The 20,263-nt window shown below is 41.2% G+C and overlaps 1 protein-coding gene across 1 annotated transcript in view; it reads left to right on the plus strand.

Annotated features, from left to right (window-relative positions):
- The window catches only part of KCMF1 (potassium channel modulatory factor 1), a 459,539-nt gene that overhangs the window by 144,999 nt on the left and 294,277 nt on the right, over positions 1-20,263 (plus strand). The window contains exon 4 of the mRNA XM_069236813.1: positions 19,810-19,911. Coding sequence (XP_069092914.1) covers positions 19,810-19,911 — 102 coding nt within the window. The remainder of the gene's footprint in view (positions 1-19,809; positions 19,912-20,263) is intronic.

Raw genomic sequence — 20,263 nt, forward strand, 5'->3', positions numbered from 1 at the left:
CTACAGGAATCTTCTAGAATCAGGAGGAATCCACAGAGTTCCTACCACACGGCGTTTCCCCACTTTTGCCTTGATAAAAATGGTGCACCAGTTGTTTGGCTTGGCTTAATGCCCGCAGCAGGAACAGATCAAACCAGGGTCAGTCGAAGTTCCATGGTAGGACTTCCATTGACACTTGTTTGATTCGCTCCTGTTCCGGTCACTTGGCTCAGCCACACAAGTGGCGTTACGTTTTTATTGGGACAAGTGAGGTGACTCTGGGTAGTAGGAATTTTTTGCATTGCTGTGGAGTCTGGAAGATTGTGTCACATAAATGCAAGAAAAAGTTGTGATTGTTAGGCAAAATTTTAGATTTACATGACATTATGGGTGGCAAAACATCATGGGGTTCATCTGAAGCGCACCACTCTTGACTCCCCCAAGTGTCTAGTCAGAAATGTGTGGGTTTCCCTATATGGCACTTAAGACTGGGCTCAGTTAACATAGCTATCCCATTGCCAAATCCAGTTAGTATTTTTGACTGGAAATGTTGATGTTTTCATATTTTAATTTGGGGCTTTTCCTGTTGTCGACTCTAGAAGAAGGGTAGTGTTTTTATCAGAACAAATGGGGAAATGCTAGGCAGCAGGGAATTTGTGGATCCCTGTGTATTCTAAAAATTTACGTCAAAGAAGTGCAAAGCAAATGCATTATTTTAGGCAGGGTTAGAAGTATGCAGAGCATTGTTAGTAAGGAAATGTGGGATCCACCCATGGCATACCATCCTGGACTCCCCTCGTCGCCTAGTTTTCTGAAATGTCTGGGTCTGGTAGTTGTCTTTAAGTAGTGGCCAACCCAAGCCCAAAAAGCATTGCCGTTCACCGTGTCACGTGGGACTATATTGGGGGTTAACCACACTTTCCTGGCCCATTTGTATGAACAACACCCAAAATAATTTGAAATCGTGTTGCTTATGATTTGGATGGGACAACCCTTTCTTTTGCCCCAAATGCAAAATCTCTGGTGCCCAGCAGGCTTTCTCCATCCCAGGGAGCAGACCTGGGTCAATCTCCCCAATTGGGACAGGTTTCCTCAATGTCCCCAGGGGGACGGAAAGACACTATTGCTTTTATTGGGGCAGGGATATAGCTCAATGCAATGTTAGGCAGCCCATTGCTGTTGTATTCTTTGGTCACCATTTTATCTTTGGTGTCTAGCGAGCTTTCTTTCTCCTGGGTGACAAATTGGAGCAAACCCTCAGGGGAGGCAAAAAGACAATATTGCCCCCATTGGGGCAGGGGTATGGCCAGATGGTAGTCTAAGAAGAACCATTGTTCTGTTTGTTTTGACGCTATTTTGAAATCCCTGGTGTCTAGTGGGACAGTGGGGTGAATACTCCTATTCTCCTTCTGAGGACAGAAAATCTATTGGACCCTGGAGTGGGAGAGGGGCATGGGCCAACTCCATATCGGAGCCGAAATGCTCAGGGGAAGATGTAATGCAAGCATTAGAAACCACCACACCATAGCCCCACCCTTTGGGGCACACTTCAGAGGTGGTGCCACTGCTAGAGAGACTGCTCCTTGTTGTTGCTGCTTTGATAGCTAGTTTTTTAGGTTATTTACTGCATATATTTGTTCATTGGTTTGTAAAGTGTGGAGCTAGAGTAGGTATGTAAGAGCTTTCCAACATGATTGTATGGGGTTAAAATGGATGACCAATTGGACATGCAAGATGCTGGCAGAGGCAGAAAGTTATGGATCAAATTAATAACTGTCAGGTCCATTACCTGATGCAAAGATCTGAGGCTATTGCAGCATGCATCAGGAAATTTTGCGGCACACTTGTGTGTATTTTTCGTAGCATTATGACAGTGCTTTATTTTAGGGCTATTCATTAGTTATGCAGCCCTTTTTCTTGCAATTGGTGGTGGACTGCATAGATGCTCATTTATTTTTTTATAAAAGGGATGGTGGACTGGGCAGACGTGACTGACGACGGTTACATTTTATGAATAATGATGGACTAAGATGTTATAGACACCTATGCTTACATTAATTACATCCTAAATATTTTTGCACACAGCCTAGTTTATGGTATATGTAATGCAAATTAACATTATCTCTTAAATATTCGCAGTGCTTTTTACCACAGGCTTGAACCTCAGCACTATAAATAAAGAAGTCACTGCACCAACCAGGATTAATTCTGTGACACACTGACATCAGCTGGGATTCATTAACAAAATGAAGCTTCTTAACTAAAAAAGTGCATTTCTAACTGATTAATTAAGCTTGCATTTATTTTGCATTCAAGGTGCATGCCTTACCCTCTATGCAGTTAAATGAAGGTGAAAGACCAACAAAATAGTTACAGATCATTTTGTTCCTTCTAGCCGTGTCTTTGACCTCGACCCCATCCTCGCAACGCTTGTTGCCCTCTCTGCTCAGAATGACAGTACCCATACGTTTATTGTACTTCAGCCACTGACTGTGTCATGTTTTGGTAGTGAGGAACTTAAGTTGAGCTCTTTAAATACACTGTATTGCTTACATGCTTGCATGGCTGTGTAAAAAACAATATACCTGAGCTGTTGTCTTAAGAAAGTCTCTAAGAATAGAGAGACCTGGCTCCCTCGCACTCCTGACTGTAATGTTTTATTACCCACAATTTTAAACTTAAAAAAACAAGCATTTACAATACAATGGGTCTCGTGTTTGCTTGAGTTAGACCTGTTAGCGTTGTAAGTTGCTTCTTGCCACATAAATTGAAAAAGAAAAGTAAAACAGTTGATATAAGCAAATCAGTTGAAAGCACCATGGCCACCATGAATGTGAGAGAGACAAAAGGAAAAAGAAGTTCACTCACTGTCAGACGTATCAGCAAGCGTGCAATTATCCATGTAACAGGATAGGTCCCCAAGGCAGTACCAAAACCGCCCCAAGGTGGGACAAACGTAAAGCATTTACCTGTGTCATCAAAGGATTTTTGAAAGGCAAGCCCACGAACGAGTGCAAGTGATGGGCGTGAGGTGGGTGTGGTTAAAAGCCCACATAGATACCAACACGTGAGAAAAGCAGAGCTTGCGCACTGCTGTGCTTGACCTAAAAAAATAATTGCAGCAACACGTGCAACAGGTATTTGCTCTTTAGAAACTTTCATGCCCCTTTCTAACTGCTATTTCGTATGGGCCACTAAACTCATTTTGCAAGTTGGGAATCCATTCCGACTCTCATAATGTATTGTTTAAAAAAGAAAAAAAAAAAGACGTTTTGCATTCCAAATTCTGTGAGTTTGCCTGTCACAGAGTTTGCAAACACAAAAGGTTTAACCCCTTTGCTGTAGGCCTTTTCCCCATCAGGTGCCAGGCCTTTTTTTGGCTATTTGGGGAATTTTGTGCTTTGGCCCTCATAACATGTTGTCCACATAAGTTACCCACGACAAATTTGTGTCCTTTTTTCCAACATCCTAGGGATTCTAGAGGTACCCAGAGTTTGTGGGCTCCGCTGAAGGAGTCCAAGAAATAAGCAAAAATAAAGCAAATTTTAAATGGGGAAAAAGGGCTGCTGAAGAAGGCTTGTGGTTTTTTTGTCCCTGAAAATGGCACCAACAAAGTGTTTGTGGTGCTAAAATCACCATCTTCCCAGCTTTTAGGACCAGGCAGACTTGAACGAGAAAACCACATTTTCAACCCAATGTTTACTATTTTTGTGCATTTAGTTAGTGACAAAATGCGTGTGAAACCAGTGCTGGACCCCGGAAAGCAAACATTTCTAAATAGTAGACTAAATTCTGAATTCAGCATGGGGTCATTTGTGTGGATCCTACAAGGTTTGCCTGCAGAAAATAACAGGTGAAATAAAAAAATATTTAAATTGAGGTGAAAAAAACAGCCATTTTTTTCCACGTTTTACTCTGTAACTTTTTCTTGGGATATCAGATTGTTGAAAGCAATATACCATTACGTCTGCTGTACTCTTCTGGTTGTGGGGATATATAGGGCTTGTAGGTTCATCAAGAACCCTAGGTACTCATAGCCAATAAATGAGCTGCATCTTGCAATGGGTTTTCCGTGTACACCGGGTATACAGCAATTTATTTGGTGAAATATAAAGAGTGCAAAATACGTATCAAGGAAACCTTTGTATTTCCAAATTGGGCACATAAGGTGTTGAGAAGCAGTGGTTATTTGCACAGCTCTGAATTTGGGGGGGGGGGGGTCCCCATACTAGCATGTGAATTACAGGGCATTTCTCAAATAGTCGTCTTTTTTACACACTGTCTTACATTTGGAAGGAAAAAATGAAGAGAAAGACAAGGGGCAATAGCACTTGTTCTGCTATTCTGTGTTCCCCCAAGTCTCCTGATAAAAATGGTATCTAACTTGCATGGGTAAGCCTAATGCCTGTGACAAGAAATGCAACATGGACACATCACATTTTTACATTGAAAACTGACACGTTTTTTTAGAAAGTGCCTAGCTGTGGATTTTGGCATCTAGCTCAGCTGGCACCCAGGGAAACCTACCAAACCTGTGCATTTTTTAAACCTAGACACCTAGGGGAATCCAGGATGGGGTGACTTGTGGGGCTGTCACCAGGTTCTGTTACCAGAATCCTTTGCAAACCTCAAAATTTGGCCAAAAAAACACTTTTTCCTCAGATTTAGGTGACAGAAAGTTCTGGAATCTTAGAGGAGCCACAAATTTCCTTCCACCCAGCGTTCCCCCCCAAGTCTCCCAATAAAATGGTACCTCACTTGTATGGGTAGGCCTTGTGCCTACGAAAGGAAATGCCCCAAAACACTATGTGGACACATCAAAATTATCAAATACTAAACCACCTGTTTTTGGGGGGTGGTCCTGGGCTCAGCAACCATATAGGGAAACCTACAAAATATAAACATTTCTGAAAACTAAACACCCAAGGGAATCCAGAGAGGTGTGACTTGCATGGGTCCCCCAATGTTGTCTTACCCATAATCCTCACCAAACCTCACATTTAGCTAACAAATCACATTTCTCCCACATTTCTGTGTGGGGTCACCGCACCGGGACAAATTTCCTATCACCCAATTTCCCCTCAGTCTCCTAGTAAAAATGATACCTCACTTGTGTAGGTGGGCCAAATGCCTGTGACAGAGAAGAGCCAAAAACATGTCGAAAATGAGGGGAAACCAAAGTGGGTCTTAAAGAGCAGTTTGAAAAAAAACATTTTTAGGCTGACAAGTGCAGCAGAATTTTTATCAGTTTAGATGCGACAATGCTGGGTGGTAGGAATTTTGTGTATTCCTGCGGATTCCGGAAGGTTCCATCACAAAAATGTGGGAAAAATGTGTGATTTCTAGCAAAGTTGGAGGTTTGCAGGGCATTTTGGGTAAGAAAATGGTGCGAAGTGCATTTGAAGCACACCACCCTGGACTCACCCAGATATTTAGTTTTCAGATGTTTCTAGGTCTTGTGGATTTTTCTACTTGGAAGCCTCCCAAAGTCCAAAACGTGCAGCCCTCACCATTCCAAGTGGGACGATTTTGAGAGTTAGCCAAGCTCTCATGGCCCAAATGTAAAACCAAAACCCAAAATAATCAAATGCCCTCTTGCTTGCCATGGAATAAGATGCTTTAGTGTGGGGTGGGGGCATAACCATGCCCATACTGGTTGGTAGCCACCACCACACTATTATTTCTTTTTTTTAATTCCCTGGCATCTAGTAGACTTTCTGCCCCCCCAACCGCCGAGGGGGTGGATCGGGGGTAATTGCCCCATCTGCCCACTGGTGGGCAGAACAATATTGACCCCGTTTATTTGGGGTGGGGATATGGCCAAACCTCACCCTCTTATTTTGGAGAAAAAAAAAATCTTCCAGGGTCTCTGGTGGGCTTTCTGGCGCCTTTGGGGGCAGATGGGCCTTTGAAGCAAAACACACACACCAACCCCTGGTGCCTAAGTGGTTTCTGCCCCCCTTGGAGCAGATCCGCCTAATGGAAATAGGCCGATCTGCCCCCAAGGGGAGCAGAAAGGTCCTAAAATAAATATGCCCCCAAGGGGAGCGACTCTTGCCTAAGGGGCGCTCCCCTTTCGTGAAATTGGTGCAAAAAAAAAAAAGAAATCCCTGGTGCCTAGTGGTTTCTGCTCCCTCTGGGGGCAGATCGACCTAATAAAAATAGGCCGATCTGCCCCTATGGGGGGCAGAAACGGCATAGAGTTAATTTTGCCCCCTGGGGAGCGGCCCTTGCCCAAGGGGCTACTCCCCTTATCCATAAACACAAAAAACAACCATTTGCCTGGTGTCTAGTGGCATTTCTGGGAGAGACATGAAAGGAGAGGAAATGCCTTTCCTCTTCTTTCATGCCTCTCTCGCCCCCTCCACGAGATTGGAGGAGAAATGCTTTTGCATTTCTCTTCCGATACACGCTGGTAGCAGGCCTCTTATAAGGTCAGTGCGCGATTGCACGCTGAAGTCATCAGATGCCACAGAGAGAGGTCGGGTGGAAGGGGAAGCAATTTCTCCTTCCATCCCTGCCCAGGGGACGGGGATTCTTGGCCCTTGGGGAGTGTCCTTCCCCCCCCCCCCCCCCCTCCCCCAAAGGCCCATAGCAGGACAAGCTGGTCTCGTGCTCGGCACCAGGCAACTGTAGCCAAGGGTGAGACCAGCTCGTCCTGGGCACCCGAGGGGTTAATCTATATAGCCACAGGAGTACAAACAGGAAACGTTGAGTGATATGGTGTTAGATACAATCTAATCCTTAAACATCTTGCTGTCAGTCTGCACTGAATAGGAGACAAAATACATTAAAGGGAGGAGGAAATTACAAGCCATATTTGATTTATTTTAATTCTTTACCAGCTTGATAACCCTAGATAATGAAAGAAAGAGAAATTAAGAAAGACTTCTCTTTTCTCTGAGGCTTCAGGGCATGAACAGTGAGTGAAACTAAAAGCAGACGTACACTTGGTAAAATGAAAACAGAAATATAGTTTTTAAGATAAACAAGGATATTCAGAAGGAAATGCTCAGTGTATTAAAGGAGCTGCATAAACTGCCACCTAAGGCTGTTCATAAATATCATTGTCAATTCTTTTTACACGCCACAGGGAAAATAGTTGCAGATTTGGACTAACTCCTTAAAGGAAAGCAAAATTAAAAAAAAAAAAAAAAAAATGTTTAGAAAGTCTCCCTAAAAACATACACCTATCTCTCAGCCTGTAGAACTGCAATTTCTGATTATGGTAAGTACCTTTGTTTATAAGTACTGTATATAAAAAATAAAATTGCCTGGCATAAAGCATACATGCAAATGTGCACAATGTAATATGCTATTTTTAGTGTTGTTGTGGGTGGGGAATATTACTTACGTGAGTAGCCCTTCACCATACTCATTAATGATATTAAATAACATATTATTACAGTTTATATATGCCATGGGTGGCTGTAGATACACATGCTCTGCATACATCTGCCATGTTTTGTTGGTTCCGGATGTGTGGAAGTTGTTTTTCTTCAAAGAAGTCTCTCAAGTCACGAGGTAAAGTGGCTCATTCTCTTGGTGATAATGTGAATGGGCATTGACTCCATTGTTAGATTGTTTTCTTTCAGCCACTGGATTCAGACGTTTTCGTCGGTGTTCTGGTTTGAGACCATAATTTGGACTCCATTCTCACCTCTATTCCTGTCATTATTGTTCTTGATCGCATTTCTATCTCGCCCTTTGAAAATAAAAGAAGATAGTCACTTTTCGAATTGATTTTTTGCATTCACAGCCTTCAGGCCTTGCCCGTCCGGGCCTTCTTTCTCATCTCATCTGATTCGGCCTACAATGAGTTGCTCATAGAATGGACTCTATTTTGATTCTGTCCTAGCTGTCAAGCAAAGTATCCGCACACCTTCCTCCATCAGGTTTCTCACCTGTGTCTGTCTCCTGACCACGAGTAGGAGAACTGTGAAGCCTGTTGATCATTTTGATCGAAGAAGACGTTGCGGGATCGTAGAGCTCAACAAAAGAAGATGGAGCGTAAAGACCTCGAGGAGACCTCAACATCTTTGGCCTCTGACACTGAACAGGAGGAAGAACTGCACGAGGCCTGGGTAGCAGAAGAGGAGGTCCTTTTCCTCCCGAACTCCCAGCCACCACTGCCCTCGGGACATGGTAGGCATGACTATCTGCTCAGGATGCCCCGCCCTCGGGCCTGGCACCGAAAGCCAAACCAAAACACACCTATGCTGTACAGAACCGACCAGTCTCGGTGCTGAGTGCTTCCAGAGCTTTGGCTTTGACCACCTCAATGCTGAAACACAGATTACCTTTGATACTGAAACATGCCATCTCGGCACCAGAACTAATCCTAGAGGCTATGGCAGAGAGGATCGACCCAAACCAGAAGAAAATACATATCACGCCTCCTTCTAAAGGACACATTCTGGCAAAAGCATTGCAGTCAGCGCCTAACCCATCAAAGTGCCAGATTATTTCTGAGGAGGTTATTGATCCACCTGCGCCTTCTAAAAAGAAAAAGGACATTGTCACTAGTCCCCTACATCCACCTCTACCTGCTTCTCCACCTCCTCTACATCTCCACCACCTTCTTCACCACATCACTCATTTACTGACATAGGTGATGTTACACTACAAGGCTCCCCACAGTTTTACAAAGGGGATCAAGGAGAGGGAGGTACCATACATCAGACAGCCAAAGATCCTTGGGATACTTATGACATTGACCCCACTGGGAATACTGACCTGGGCTTCTACCCAGCTAAGCCTTCACCCCCAGATGGTGCATCATCATTCCATTAACGTATAGCTGGGGCATCTGGATCCTACCACTTCCCTATACATAAAGACCCAATAAATGATGACTTTCTTTTTGGAGCCCTATCTTCCACTACCAGGGCATTCTAATATCTACCCGTCCTAAAAGGAATGACTCAACATGCAGAGAAGATCTTTAAAGATCCAGTACGTGCATTTATTGTTACTCCACGAGTGAATACAAAATACAGGGCTGCACTCTTAGAACCTACATATATTAAGGGCCAACTCCCTCCAGACTTGTTGGTACCACGTAAGAAGGCTAATTCACAAACAGCAAATACCCCTTCTCTGTATAAGAAGTCCAGATTGATTGATGCATCTCGTAAAAGAGTACCAGCCCAGGCAGCCAACCACTGGTGCATAGCTAATATTCAAGGGCCATTGGCAGGGTGTGACAGAACCCATTGGGATGAAATGGTGTAAGTCCTCCAATATTTCCATGAAGAATATAGGGGAAAAAAGCCAGAAAATTGTTCAGGAGTGTAAATTAATCTCCAACAATTACATTAAATGTTCCCTTGGTGCAGCAGACACAGCAGCAAGGGTGGAAATACAAGTATTTTGTTACGCAGGCATCCTGGCTGCATATATCAGGCTTTTAGCCAGAAGTGCAACAAACACTTTCAAATACCGCGTTTGAACAACAAAATCTGTTTGGTCCACTAGTGGATCAAACCCTAGTGTGAATGAAAAAAGATAAAGACTTTGCAGAATCCATGGGGGCAGTTCAAACTCCCACTATTCATAGCCCCTTTCGGTGCCCCACATACAAACAGGGCACTAAACCAACATCATCAGATGCCACTACCTCCTCTTATAGGCAACAGTATTGAACCTCCCCTTCAAGTGGATTTTACTGAGGCTCATATAGGGGGAAACAATTCAAAAGGTGGTGGGAAAGGTTCCTCCAAACAGTGACTCCCTTTTCATTCCCCCTGACCATGTAACTCCTGTCTGAGGACCTCTACAACAATCTTTCCAGGCATGGGTACACATGACTGCAGATTAATGAGTGTTGGACATTATCCAACATGGTTATTGCCTTGAGCTTATCAAAACAGCTACAAACATACCACCACGAAAACAAAAACCTTCCATAGAATATTTTGATTTGTTAAAACAAGTAGTGCAGGCTCTTCTTCTGAAAGAGGCTATAGAACCTGTTCCTCTTCAACAAGGTACAGGTGTCTACTCCCTATACTTCCTCATCCCCAAAAAAGACAGATCGCTTCGACCTATTCGAGACCTCACACCTCTGAATCAATACATCCTTTCGGAACTCTTTCATATGGTAACTTTACAGGATGTGATTCCTCTGTTTATAGCCAGGAGACTTAATGTCTGCACTGGACCTAAACGACTCCTGCTTTCACGTTCCAATTCAACCAGCTCACCGCAAATATCTCAGGTTCAGTATACAAGGAAGACTTTACCAGTTCAAGGTGCTTCCAGGTGCCGCACCTTGTGTATTCTCCAAGTGTCTGGTGGTATTTGAAGCACATCTACGCAGGCAGACTATTCATGTCTTCCTATACCACGACAACTGGTTTATCAAAGCCAGTATGCTTACATTATGCCAGCAACACACACGGGCCACTCTTCGCCATCTACATCAATTGGAGTTCAGAATACACATACAGAAATCACACTTGCACCCCTCACAAATTCAGCCATATTTAGGAGCTATCCTCAACACATAGGTAGAGCTAGCTTACCCAAATTCAGTCAGAATTCAGAACATCACAACGTTGATAAAAACAGATTTGTTCCAATCAGTGTATAACAGAACAGTACAGCGACTCTTAGGACTGATGGCATCTTGCATTGCAACAGCACCATTTGCAAGACTCTTCGTGCGTCCACTGCAGGAATGTCTGGTGAGCCAGTGGTCTCAGACTCAGGGTCTATTACAAGATCTAGTGTTGGTAAACAGCCACACTCATCATGCTCTGTAGTGGTGGAAAAAACAAACCTGTCAAGGGGTCGGCTGTTTCTCAACCTTGTTCCTCAGATCATTCTCACACTGGACGCATCCCTCACAGGATGGAATGCTCCTCTGCAGGACCCCACAATCCAGGGGCTTTGGGTCTCCAAACATTAAGCCCTACACATCAACTGCTTGGAGCTTCAAGCCATTCATCTAGTGTTGAAGTCATTTCTAATTCACTTGACAGGCAAGATTGTATTAGTCCGGATGGTCAGCACAACAGCCATGTTTCATCTACAAAAACATGGGCGTATGCACTCTGTACAGTTATCACACCAATCTCATTCGACTGGGGCACTATGTCACCACATTCACCTGTTAGTGAAACACCTCCCAGGCATGGACAACACTCTTTCCAACCTCCTCAGGATGTCGCAACAAGTCCATGAGTGGAAACTCCACCCCCAAGTCCTCCTTCCATACTTTCGCAGATGGGGGTTTCGATACATAGATCTGTTTGGAACACCAAACAATGCGATATGCCCAAACTTCACCTCAAGCCCCCACACCCTCGATCCAAGGGCAATGCTGTATGGATGAACTGGTCAAGGATATTTGCCTACACTTTGCCACCTCTCCTTCTTCCATTTGTGGTTCAGAAGCTCAGGCAAACGTCTCTTACCTCCTTTCTAATAGCTCCCACTTGGGTTCGAAAACCATGGTTCACCAAAGTACTTGAACTTTTGGTAATGTCCCACAAGAAGCCCCCCCCCCCCCCAACCCGGATCTTCTTACCCAGAACCATTGAGAAATAAGACACCCAAATCCAAAGGAACTCAACCTTTCGATTTTGCTCCCAAAGTCATAGAGTTTGGTTACCTCAATCTCCCACAAGAATGCTTGTCCATTCTTAAGGAAGCATATTTTAATCCTACAACAAGAGCATGTTATGTGGCTAAATGGAAAATTTTTGTTTTCTACTGCCATAGTAAACATATTGACCCTTTCAATGCAACTATGCAAAAAATTGTTTGCTACTTACTACACTTGTGGTCTAGCATACACTCCAATGCAACTACATCTAGCCACAGTATCTGCTTACCTACAAAACAGACATTTATCTTGATTTAAAGTACCAGTTATTAAGGCATTCATGGACGGCCTCAAAAAAATAATTCCACCTTGGGTACCTACTGCACCAGCTTGGAATTTCAACATTGTGCTTACCAGATTTGTGGGTCCACCATTCAAACCTTTACATAACTATCGTTTGCAGTTTTTAACATAGAAAGTACAGTTTTAGTAGCAGTCACTTCACTCAGACGTGTCTGTGCGCACCAGGCGCTAACTTTAGACAAACCTTTCTTCCAACTACACAAGGACAGGGTAGTCTTTTTTGCACTAACACAAAACTCTTACATAGGTAGTTCACCTTTCTACCTGAACCAGTCAGTTGAACTACTGGTTTTCTCAGTTGCAGAAAGAGCTTGCACGCATTAGATTTTAAAAGAGCGTTAATGTATTATGTTGCCAAAGCTAAAGAGTTTTGTAAGATCAAACTCTGTTATTTTTTTGCCCCTCACACAGGGCAACCTATATCTAAATAAGGCATCTCAAGATGGATAGTCAAATGCATTCAGACTTGTTATGCAAAAGCTAAAAGAACTCTGCTCACACTTCGTAGAGCACATTCTACTCTCAAGATAGAAGCTTCTGTAGCCTTCCTGAGCAATATTCCAATAGATGACATCTGCAAAGCAGCTACATGGTCCACTCCACACACTTTTACTAAAAACTATTGTGTGGATGGCCTAGCGCACCAACAAACTAATGTAGGACAAGCAGTATTACGTACACCTTTTCAAACAACTACAGCACCCACAGGTTAGCCACCGTTTTTTGGAGGGCACTGCTTTACAGTGTATGCAGAGCATGTGTATCTACAGCCGCACATGCCATCAAATGGATTATGTTTCTTACCCTGAAGACATCTGTTTGTGGCATGTAATGCTGTAAATTCACATGCGCCCGCCCTCCTCCACGGAGTCTCGGGTCACGTTCAAGTGATATGATTATTTATTCAAAAGTTCATACTCTTATGTCATCCCCATAATTATCATTGCACAATGTTCTGCAAAAATAAAAAAAGCCAACATTTAGACATTCTGTATTGTATATAATTGAAATATTCTGCATACTGATGAGATTTTCCAAAAAGTACTTATGAGTGCACTTGTTTTTCTTAATCTACATTTAACCTATTAAGTTCTCTGGTGTAAAGCTCTAATATGTATCTGGACTCTAGCCATCTAAGGGCTTTTTTCAGTATCTTCCTTTCTTATGTACCACAGAGTTCGTTGCACAAAAAAGAGGGCAGGTTTTCATTTCCCTCGTGGGCTGCCTCGAATTTTTGTGCAACTGAGCTGTTAAAATCATTTTTTCCGAATTCCCTTGTTTGCTGTGTAATACTTCAGTGTACTGGTAAAATTGTGCTTCCCACACAACTCTTGTGGCATTGACAGTTTAGTATATATATGTTAAATATTCACTCTGGCAGTTATAAGATCCCTTCATTAACTTAGACTTCTCAAACAAAGATGTGTGAAATGTCTTTGTACCAACCCCCTGTTAAAAACACTCTGCATGTACTGCATTTCAAAATAATGCTTGCTATGGTTAGCCAGAAAGTGCATGTTGTTCTTTTGCTTTCATAGTTAGAGTTCGCCTGAAGGTTAGGTACAGTCTCCTTGGTATTCCTTTACCTTTAAAGGAATATATATATATATATATATATATATATATATATATATATATATATATTAGATGGCTATTTTTATTTCGTATATTTTTTGCCACCCTGTATTGGTTCCTAATTATCGTTATTAACCTACATACATCTTTAGGGTAGGAATGTCTTTCTTCTCTCTTGACAGAGGATGGTACTCTTCTTAGTTTTGCTCCGAGTATCACCTGGATCTAAAACCTGTTAATATTTATTTCTGTGTATTTTTTTCATTAAATTAGCATCAGTACTACATTACTACCTCTTGGCCTTCAACAGCTCACGGTAAGGGGTACCCTCCTTTAATGCAGGCGGATGAAAATTCTTAGAATGTACCAGTCTTTTGTCCACTGTGGGTTTTCTTTTTTTTGATGCCCAAGTCTCCTGTCACATATTTCTGTTTTCACATATTTGTAGTTTTACATCCAAAGATCTCATCTCAGAATTGTTTATTGTGCTGAAGAGGTTAAGATTTAAGTTATTTTTATTCATATATAAGACAAAATTCATAGTGCTTTCCTTCTTGCCGTTCCAGATTATAAATAGGTCTAGGAGTGGTAACCGTAGAATATATTCATCCCATTCTTCACTTTCAGAACAATTGACCACCCTCTTCTCCTGCAAACCATATGCACATTCAAACAGTCTGAAGGATGAAGCAGATGCCCAGTGCTGTTGTCACCCTTTTGTTTGAAGAACTAATTATTAATATAAATATATTTTCAGTTGGGCACAGATCCGTCATGTATTGTGATGGTATAGTTTTAATTGCCTGGATCATAAAAAGTGCTTGGCTGCTTTGAGACCATCCTTGTGAACAATATTGATTTATAGGGAGGATACATCTAATGTCATTAATAAAAAGTTATCCTCCAATGTCACATCAAATATCTCTTTTGTGAAATCAGTTGTATTTGTGATGTATAGGGGAAGACACTGTATGTGTGATAATAAGAAGCTGTCAGTGTATCAGGAAGTGGCTTGAAACAGACGTGCCCTGAGCTAAGGTCTTTCTGTGGGATTAAGTATTTCTTTATGTGCCTTGGGGAGCCTGTACTATACAGGTACCTGGTATGATCAGTTTTCAACAACATATATTCATCATTACTTATTAATCCCCTGTCCTTCCAGTCTCCTTGTTCATTCTGGTAATCATGTTTAACCCTCGGATGTTCTTTTCTTAAAAGCAGTCGGTATCATTTAGCTGTTTGTAAGCTTTGTCATACACATTTATTTGGCTACTTAACAGTATCCTCCCCTCTTACCAGAGGGTTTAATAATACAAGTTGTGGTTGCTACTCAAATTAAGCATTGTTTTGTCATAATCTCCATGCATTTGTTGTATGTTTCAATTTCTTATTAGTGTGTCAGTACAGTCTTTTGAAATCAGTGGTGACGGTACATAAAAATATCTATTGCATCCCTCTGCATTTGAGGTTTGTATTTAGAAGGGGTATAAACAGGGGTGTGGATTGTAATAAAATATCTACTTGTCCACTAGACAGTTTGCTTCATAAATCTACTTGTCCTGTAACAAAAATCTACTTGTTCCTTTGGTGCCATGTAGTGCAGCGACAAATTATGGCAACAGTATCATTACATAAGAGCTCTGATAGCCTCTGATTTTGCCAGGGCTAATACTATAGTAGGGCTTGAATACTAGCAATTTCTTATTTTACACCTTTCTGCAGATCTACATACAAGGGCTGGAGGCAGTTATAAGCAATCGATCCAGGGTTGGAATGCCCTTTTGAGTCTGTGCAAACCTACTAACTTGCATGTTTTAAAGGTTTCTGCCATCTCTTCCCTAATAATTTCCCATACTGAGAAAGGTTGGAAATGTTCTTCTTCCAGTAATGGAGAAAAAAGTAATTGGAGGGAAAAGTGAACTTGTAAACCCTCAACAGATTTTCGCACGAGCAAATCTACACATGCATATTTGCTCGTGCTAATATATAGGTCACAAATATTTTCTGACAGTCCGATTTCCCGGTCTACTTTTGTAAGTTCTTGTGAATTCATGAAATACGTAAATCTGCACTAATGCTAAGACATATACCATGGGTCCTCTTTTGTGACTTTGAGAATTGGGCCCCTAATTAGGTCTGCCTTTAACCAAGACCTTTTGTTTTTTATTAAAGTTCTATGTTTACCTCTGGTCATCTGTTGGCTGGCTTCGCCCTGAGTGATAACAGTCTTCTCTTTCACAAGGAGCATATCAGCATACAAAGTAGTTTTCTTCTGTGCCAGGAGATACTGTGGCAATGTGTGATTTTTGAAAACAAAAAATATTTTTGACTTGTAAACCAGCAGAGCTTTCAACAATAAAGTGCTACAAAAGCCATATCAAAACAAGACACACATTAACCAAACCAAAAGATTGACCACCAAAGTTGGATCTATTGGATTTGCCAATGCATGTTTATTTTCATGTTTATCATAAGCTTGTCGTAACTGGTTACACCTATTTTTTTTTTTTTTTTAATTTTATTATGAATATTTTTGGGATATACTAGCATGTATTAACACATTTTACTAAATGGTTCTTCAAAGAAATGGTGCCTAAAATTTCACAGTAATTCAGCACAATATTTTTTCTCTAGTTGCTTTTTTTTGTGAACATATTATTTTGAAAGCAAAGAATCCTCAGTCTTGCTTTCAAGCTACTACAAATATTTGGATATAGTCAGAGAGCATTCTGGGAGCATTATACGTAGTCTCATATTGTTAAACTTTGCAAACATGCACATTATTTTAATGGATCCACTGTCAGTAGGGCAGTCTGAGTTTACATTTATGTAGATGGACCACCCTAAAAATAAAGGCTTTGCATTAATGAACCCTAAATACAAGTTCTAACAGCACTGACATATGGACACACATAATAACTCAACTGCAGACAATTGCCTTCCATGGTCCACAATGTGGTACTGTAATCTGGCAGCCAAAGGGGTAATGCTGCAGGGGGTTGGGTCTATGTGTCCCAAGGGCAAAATAAACATGAAATCCTGTTGTCCTCGACCCCAAACAATATGTCCTGGGCGTCGAACTATAGGAATTCCACACCCCTGTTTAAAGTTATTCTCCAAATCTTGATATACGTCAAAACCTAAAGTTGTTGTAGTGAGTTCACCATTCATGCATATATCCATACTAAGTATTTCATTGTCAAGTTCAGGTAATTCATTACTGAAGTCTGCAATCTGTCAGTTTTGGTTAAATATGTGTGTACCTGTCTGTCTATGATAGCCAGTAGGTAGTTATAGTTAGGATCTACTTTACATAGACAGTGTTTTTTGTTTTGCTGATAACTTTGCCCCTGTGAGCCCCTTTGCCCCTCTTTGAAAACTGGTTTGCGCTTCACTTCAGCGTCTGTCTTGAAAGCTTCGGGGTAATTCGTCAAGGGGAAAGGGGTCCCAAAACACATTTCCCCATGCAATTTTGCATAGAGATTTTAAACACGACTACAGCCCGGAACGCTAGATGGAATTATACCAAATTTGGCAGAAAGATAAAGCTTAGCAAGGACCTGATTAGCTGGCCAAAATCTGAGAGAAACATTACAGCTGCAATTTTGTTTCTCAATTGGCCCGGGGGTGCATGGGACAAAAGTGAAAAATGACATAAGCGGTCAGGATACAGGTATCCTGACCCCATAGGACAGATGGAGGGGTCCTTGAGAAACTGCCCCAATATATTTTTTTTTATTAGGCCTTCGCGAGGACAGATCAGCCCCCATTGTATCTTAAAGCTGGATCCACGGATCCAAAGCACAATGAAAATATATATATGCCCACTGTCACACCAAACCCCTGCAACATACAGCCAAAGGCTGTGCATGGTGTGGGGTTGGGTGCATGCAGAGGATTTGGCTGCATGGCATGACCACAGGCCAGACCCTCTAACCAGTTCGTGCCACGCACAGCTGTGCTTGCATTAACGTATGGTAGTTAGATATTACTTTATGATAAAATTAAATAGAAATTCATTGAAAAAAACAAAGATTACAGGGCATCATCGTTAGATTTATGGTTTACCCACACAAACCCATAGAAATTTAGGAGTTATAGCTATACTTATATGAAGAAACTAAAACTTGCCCCATAAAGTAACTTTAGGCCATGAGTTTTAATTTCTTAACACAAGTATAACTATAAGTATAACTACTGCTGAATTTCTATGATTTTGTGTACAACGTAAACCCAACTATAACGTCCCTGTAACCTTTTTTTTTTTTTTTTTTTTCAGCAAATATATTTGTGTGTGTGTGTGTGCAACTCTGTGTTAGAACAAGAAGGCTGGGTAAAGCATCAGGCAGTTCATTAACTCCTCCTGGCTTTTGCGTGATGTATTTTCATGCACAACGTTGAGATGAGAGGAAGTAGGTTCTCATGTTTTTACCTGCTGCAATACAGTATAAAAATCTAGTGTTTTAGCCTCTCAAGGGTATAACATTCTTATGTCAAGGGACACAGTGACAAACTGAGTGGTTCTCTGCCTATGAACGTAGACCATTAGTGACACAGATGCTGTTCTCTCTCTGGTTAGATGGAGGAAAGGTATAGAGGATTTTGGTTCAGTTCCAACAGATGAGCAGAGACTGTATTTTAGGCTTCCATGAGCCTTATGTTCTCTTTTAAAAGACTGAAAATTTAAAAAATATATATATATATATATCTATCACTAAATTGTGTAACTTCATGTATTTTTAAGCCCATGTTAATTATCCATGTTTAATGCTATTTTCATTTTAAGAGAATATACAAGAGTGTTGTCTCCACAGAGGCATTATTGTCATAGTATGAAAGACTGTTATGTCTGCGGGACAAGTGTTCATGGATACCACATGTGGGGAAGAAGGAACCCTTGATAGCGACCTTCCTCATCTAACCTAATCACATCATTATGTACACTACAAGGTCTCTGGCTTCCTTTACTTGGGTTGACTAATTTTTCCAGTACTTCTGATCTCCTTTAGTCAAGGTGGCACAAATAGCACATTAGGTTCCATAACCTGTATTTTCTCTGTGTACATAATACAGTCTTTGGAGAATCACTGTGGCGATTCCATCACTTTTGCTTTCATCTTCCATAATTCTTGTTTCCATAGAAATGCTTCAGCACCTCCTCAAATGTTATCCATGTATAGTACTTAGTATATCCTCCCTTGTTAGCTCTCGACTTGCATTCTCCAGTGTGTTTATTTGAGCATAGTCACCAATTTTAGACCATGTGTATTTATCTAATTTGGAATGTTGTCAACTTGACTCCTCCGTCTTTTGCTCCACAGTGATACTAAAACATGTTGATGTTTAGATGTTATCCGCATAAGCTTTTAAGGCGTATACCTCCAATTGAGAGTGTTTGCACAGATCTTTCCTGCTCTTTAAATGATTTCTTGATTGCTTTCTTTTGCCTTGTCTTTGTAGTGCTTGGAGGTTCACATATGTGCAGACCAGCCTGCCACTGTACTCTTACTGTGAATGTTCATATCCCAATTTTGGATGCGAATCATGTCCTCTCTGGTACCCCAGCACCTTTTTTCCTAGCCTGTACACTGTTACCTGCTGTGTACAGTCATCCACTTTGTAGTGTGCTTCCTCACTCCTCTCAATCAGGCAAGCACCCTGGAAATAATGAACCACTTTATATCTCCAGAGCCCAATGTGAAACAAAATCGATTTGACCGCACCATAAGACTCGTGAGAAAGCTGGCATTGTTTTACCTGCCATTATTGATCGCAACACCTTTTAAAGTATAACATAACTGTCAGCCAAATATCAAGCTCTCCTCTGCAAGGTAGATTGTTCTTTGTGTGTGGTAGAAGTCTAGAGGCTGCGTTATGTAATGCAGCTGCTCTAAGCCGTCACAATTTGTTGGGGAACAAGAAAAAAATATGCATATGGATCCACAAAAGCAGTTCACCTGGTATGTTGTTTATGCAAACTAATGCCGACAGACAATCGGGGAGCACTTTAGAGCTCAGTTTCTACTTTTTTTGCACCCTTGCCAACAGATCTCAGAATTGATAGTCTGGACTTCAGTAACTTAACTTTTCTATATTTCTTAATTTCACATGGCACTACAAATGTGAATTTACAATAATAAACATAAGGTTTAGGAGGTTTGCATTCGGGAATTAAATAACGAGGAATTGTTTTACACCTTACACAGCACTGCTCTTTTAAGAAACATGTTTGCGTTTGGTTTGTAAAGATCTATTGACGTGGAATAAACGGTGATCGTAACATTGATCTTTGTAGGGTGGTAAAATTATGTGTTGTAAGTGTTGTGATTTTGTAATTTCAGATTTGTCCTATATGTGCAGCATTACCTGGAGGCGATCCAAATCATGTCACAGATGACTTTGCAGCTCATCTTACACTTGAACATAGAGCTCCCAGAGATTTAATATCCTTTAACGTGAAAGTTACATTTTTTGTTTTATTCATTAATTTTGGGAGATATTATTTAGTAGAGGTATTTCATTTTCACTCCCAGCATCACTGTTCCTGAAATGATTGGTATGCCTATCTGAACCTGAAGGTAAATGGGAAAATATTACATCCATGCCTGATCTCAGGCTCCCGTTCTATAATGATGTAAACATCTTTGAAGATGTGCATTCCTAAAATTGAATACTGTTAGTAGAGATGCTCTGTTAATGACCATTATTGTAAGTTTTTTTACTGAATTCCAGCGAGAAAGAGTATATCCTTTTTCTCAGGTGATCCTTAAACTGCTTCATGAATTAAGCATAGCT

This window comes from Pleurodeles waltl, chromosome 1_2 (genome assembly GCF_031143425.1).
Source record: "Pleurodeles waltl isolate 20211129_DDA chromosome 1_2, aPleWal1.hap1.20221129, whole genome shotgun sequence".
NCBI classification, from domain to species: Eukaryota; Metazoa; Chordata; class Amphibia; order Caudata; family Salamandridae; genus Pleurodeles; species Pleurodeles waltl.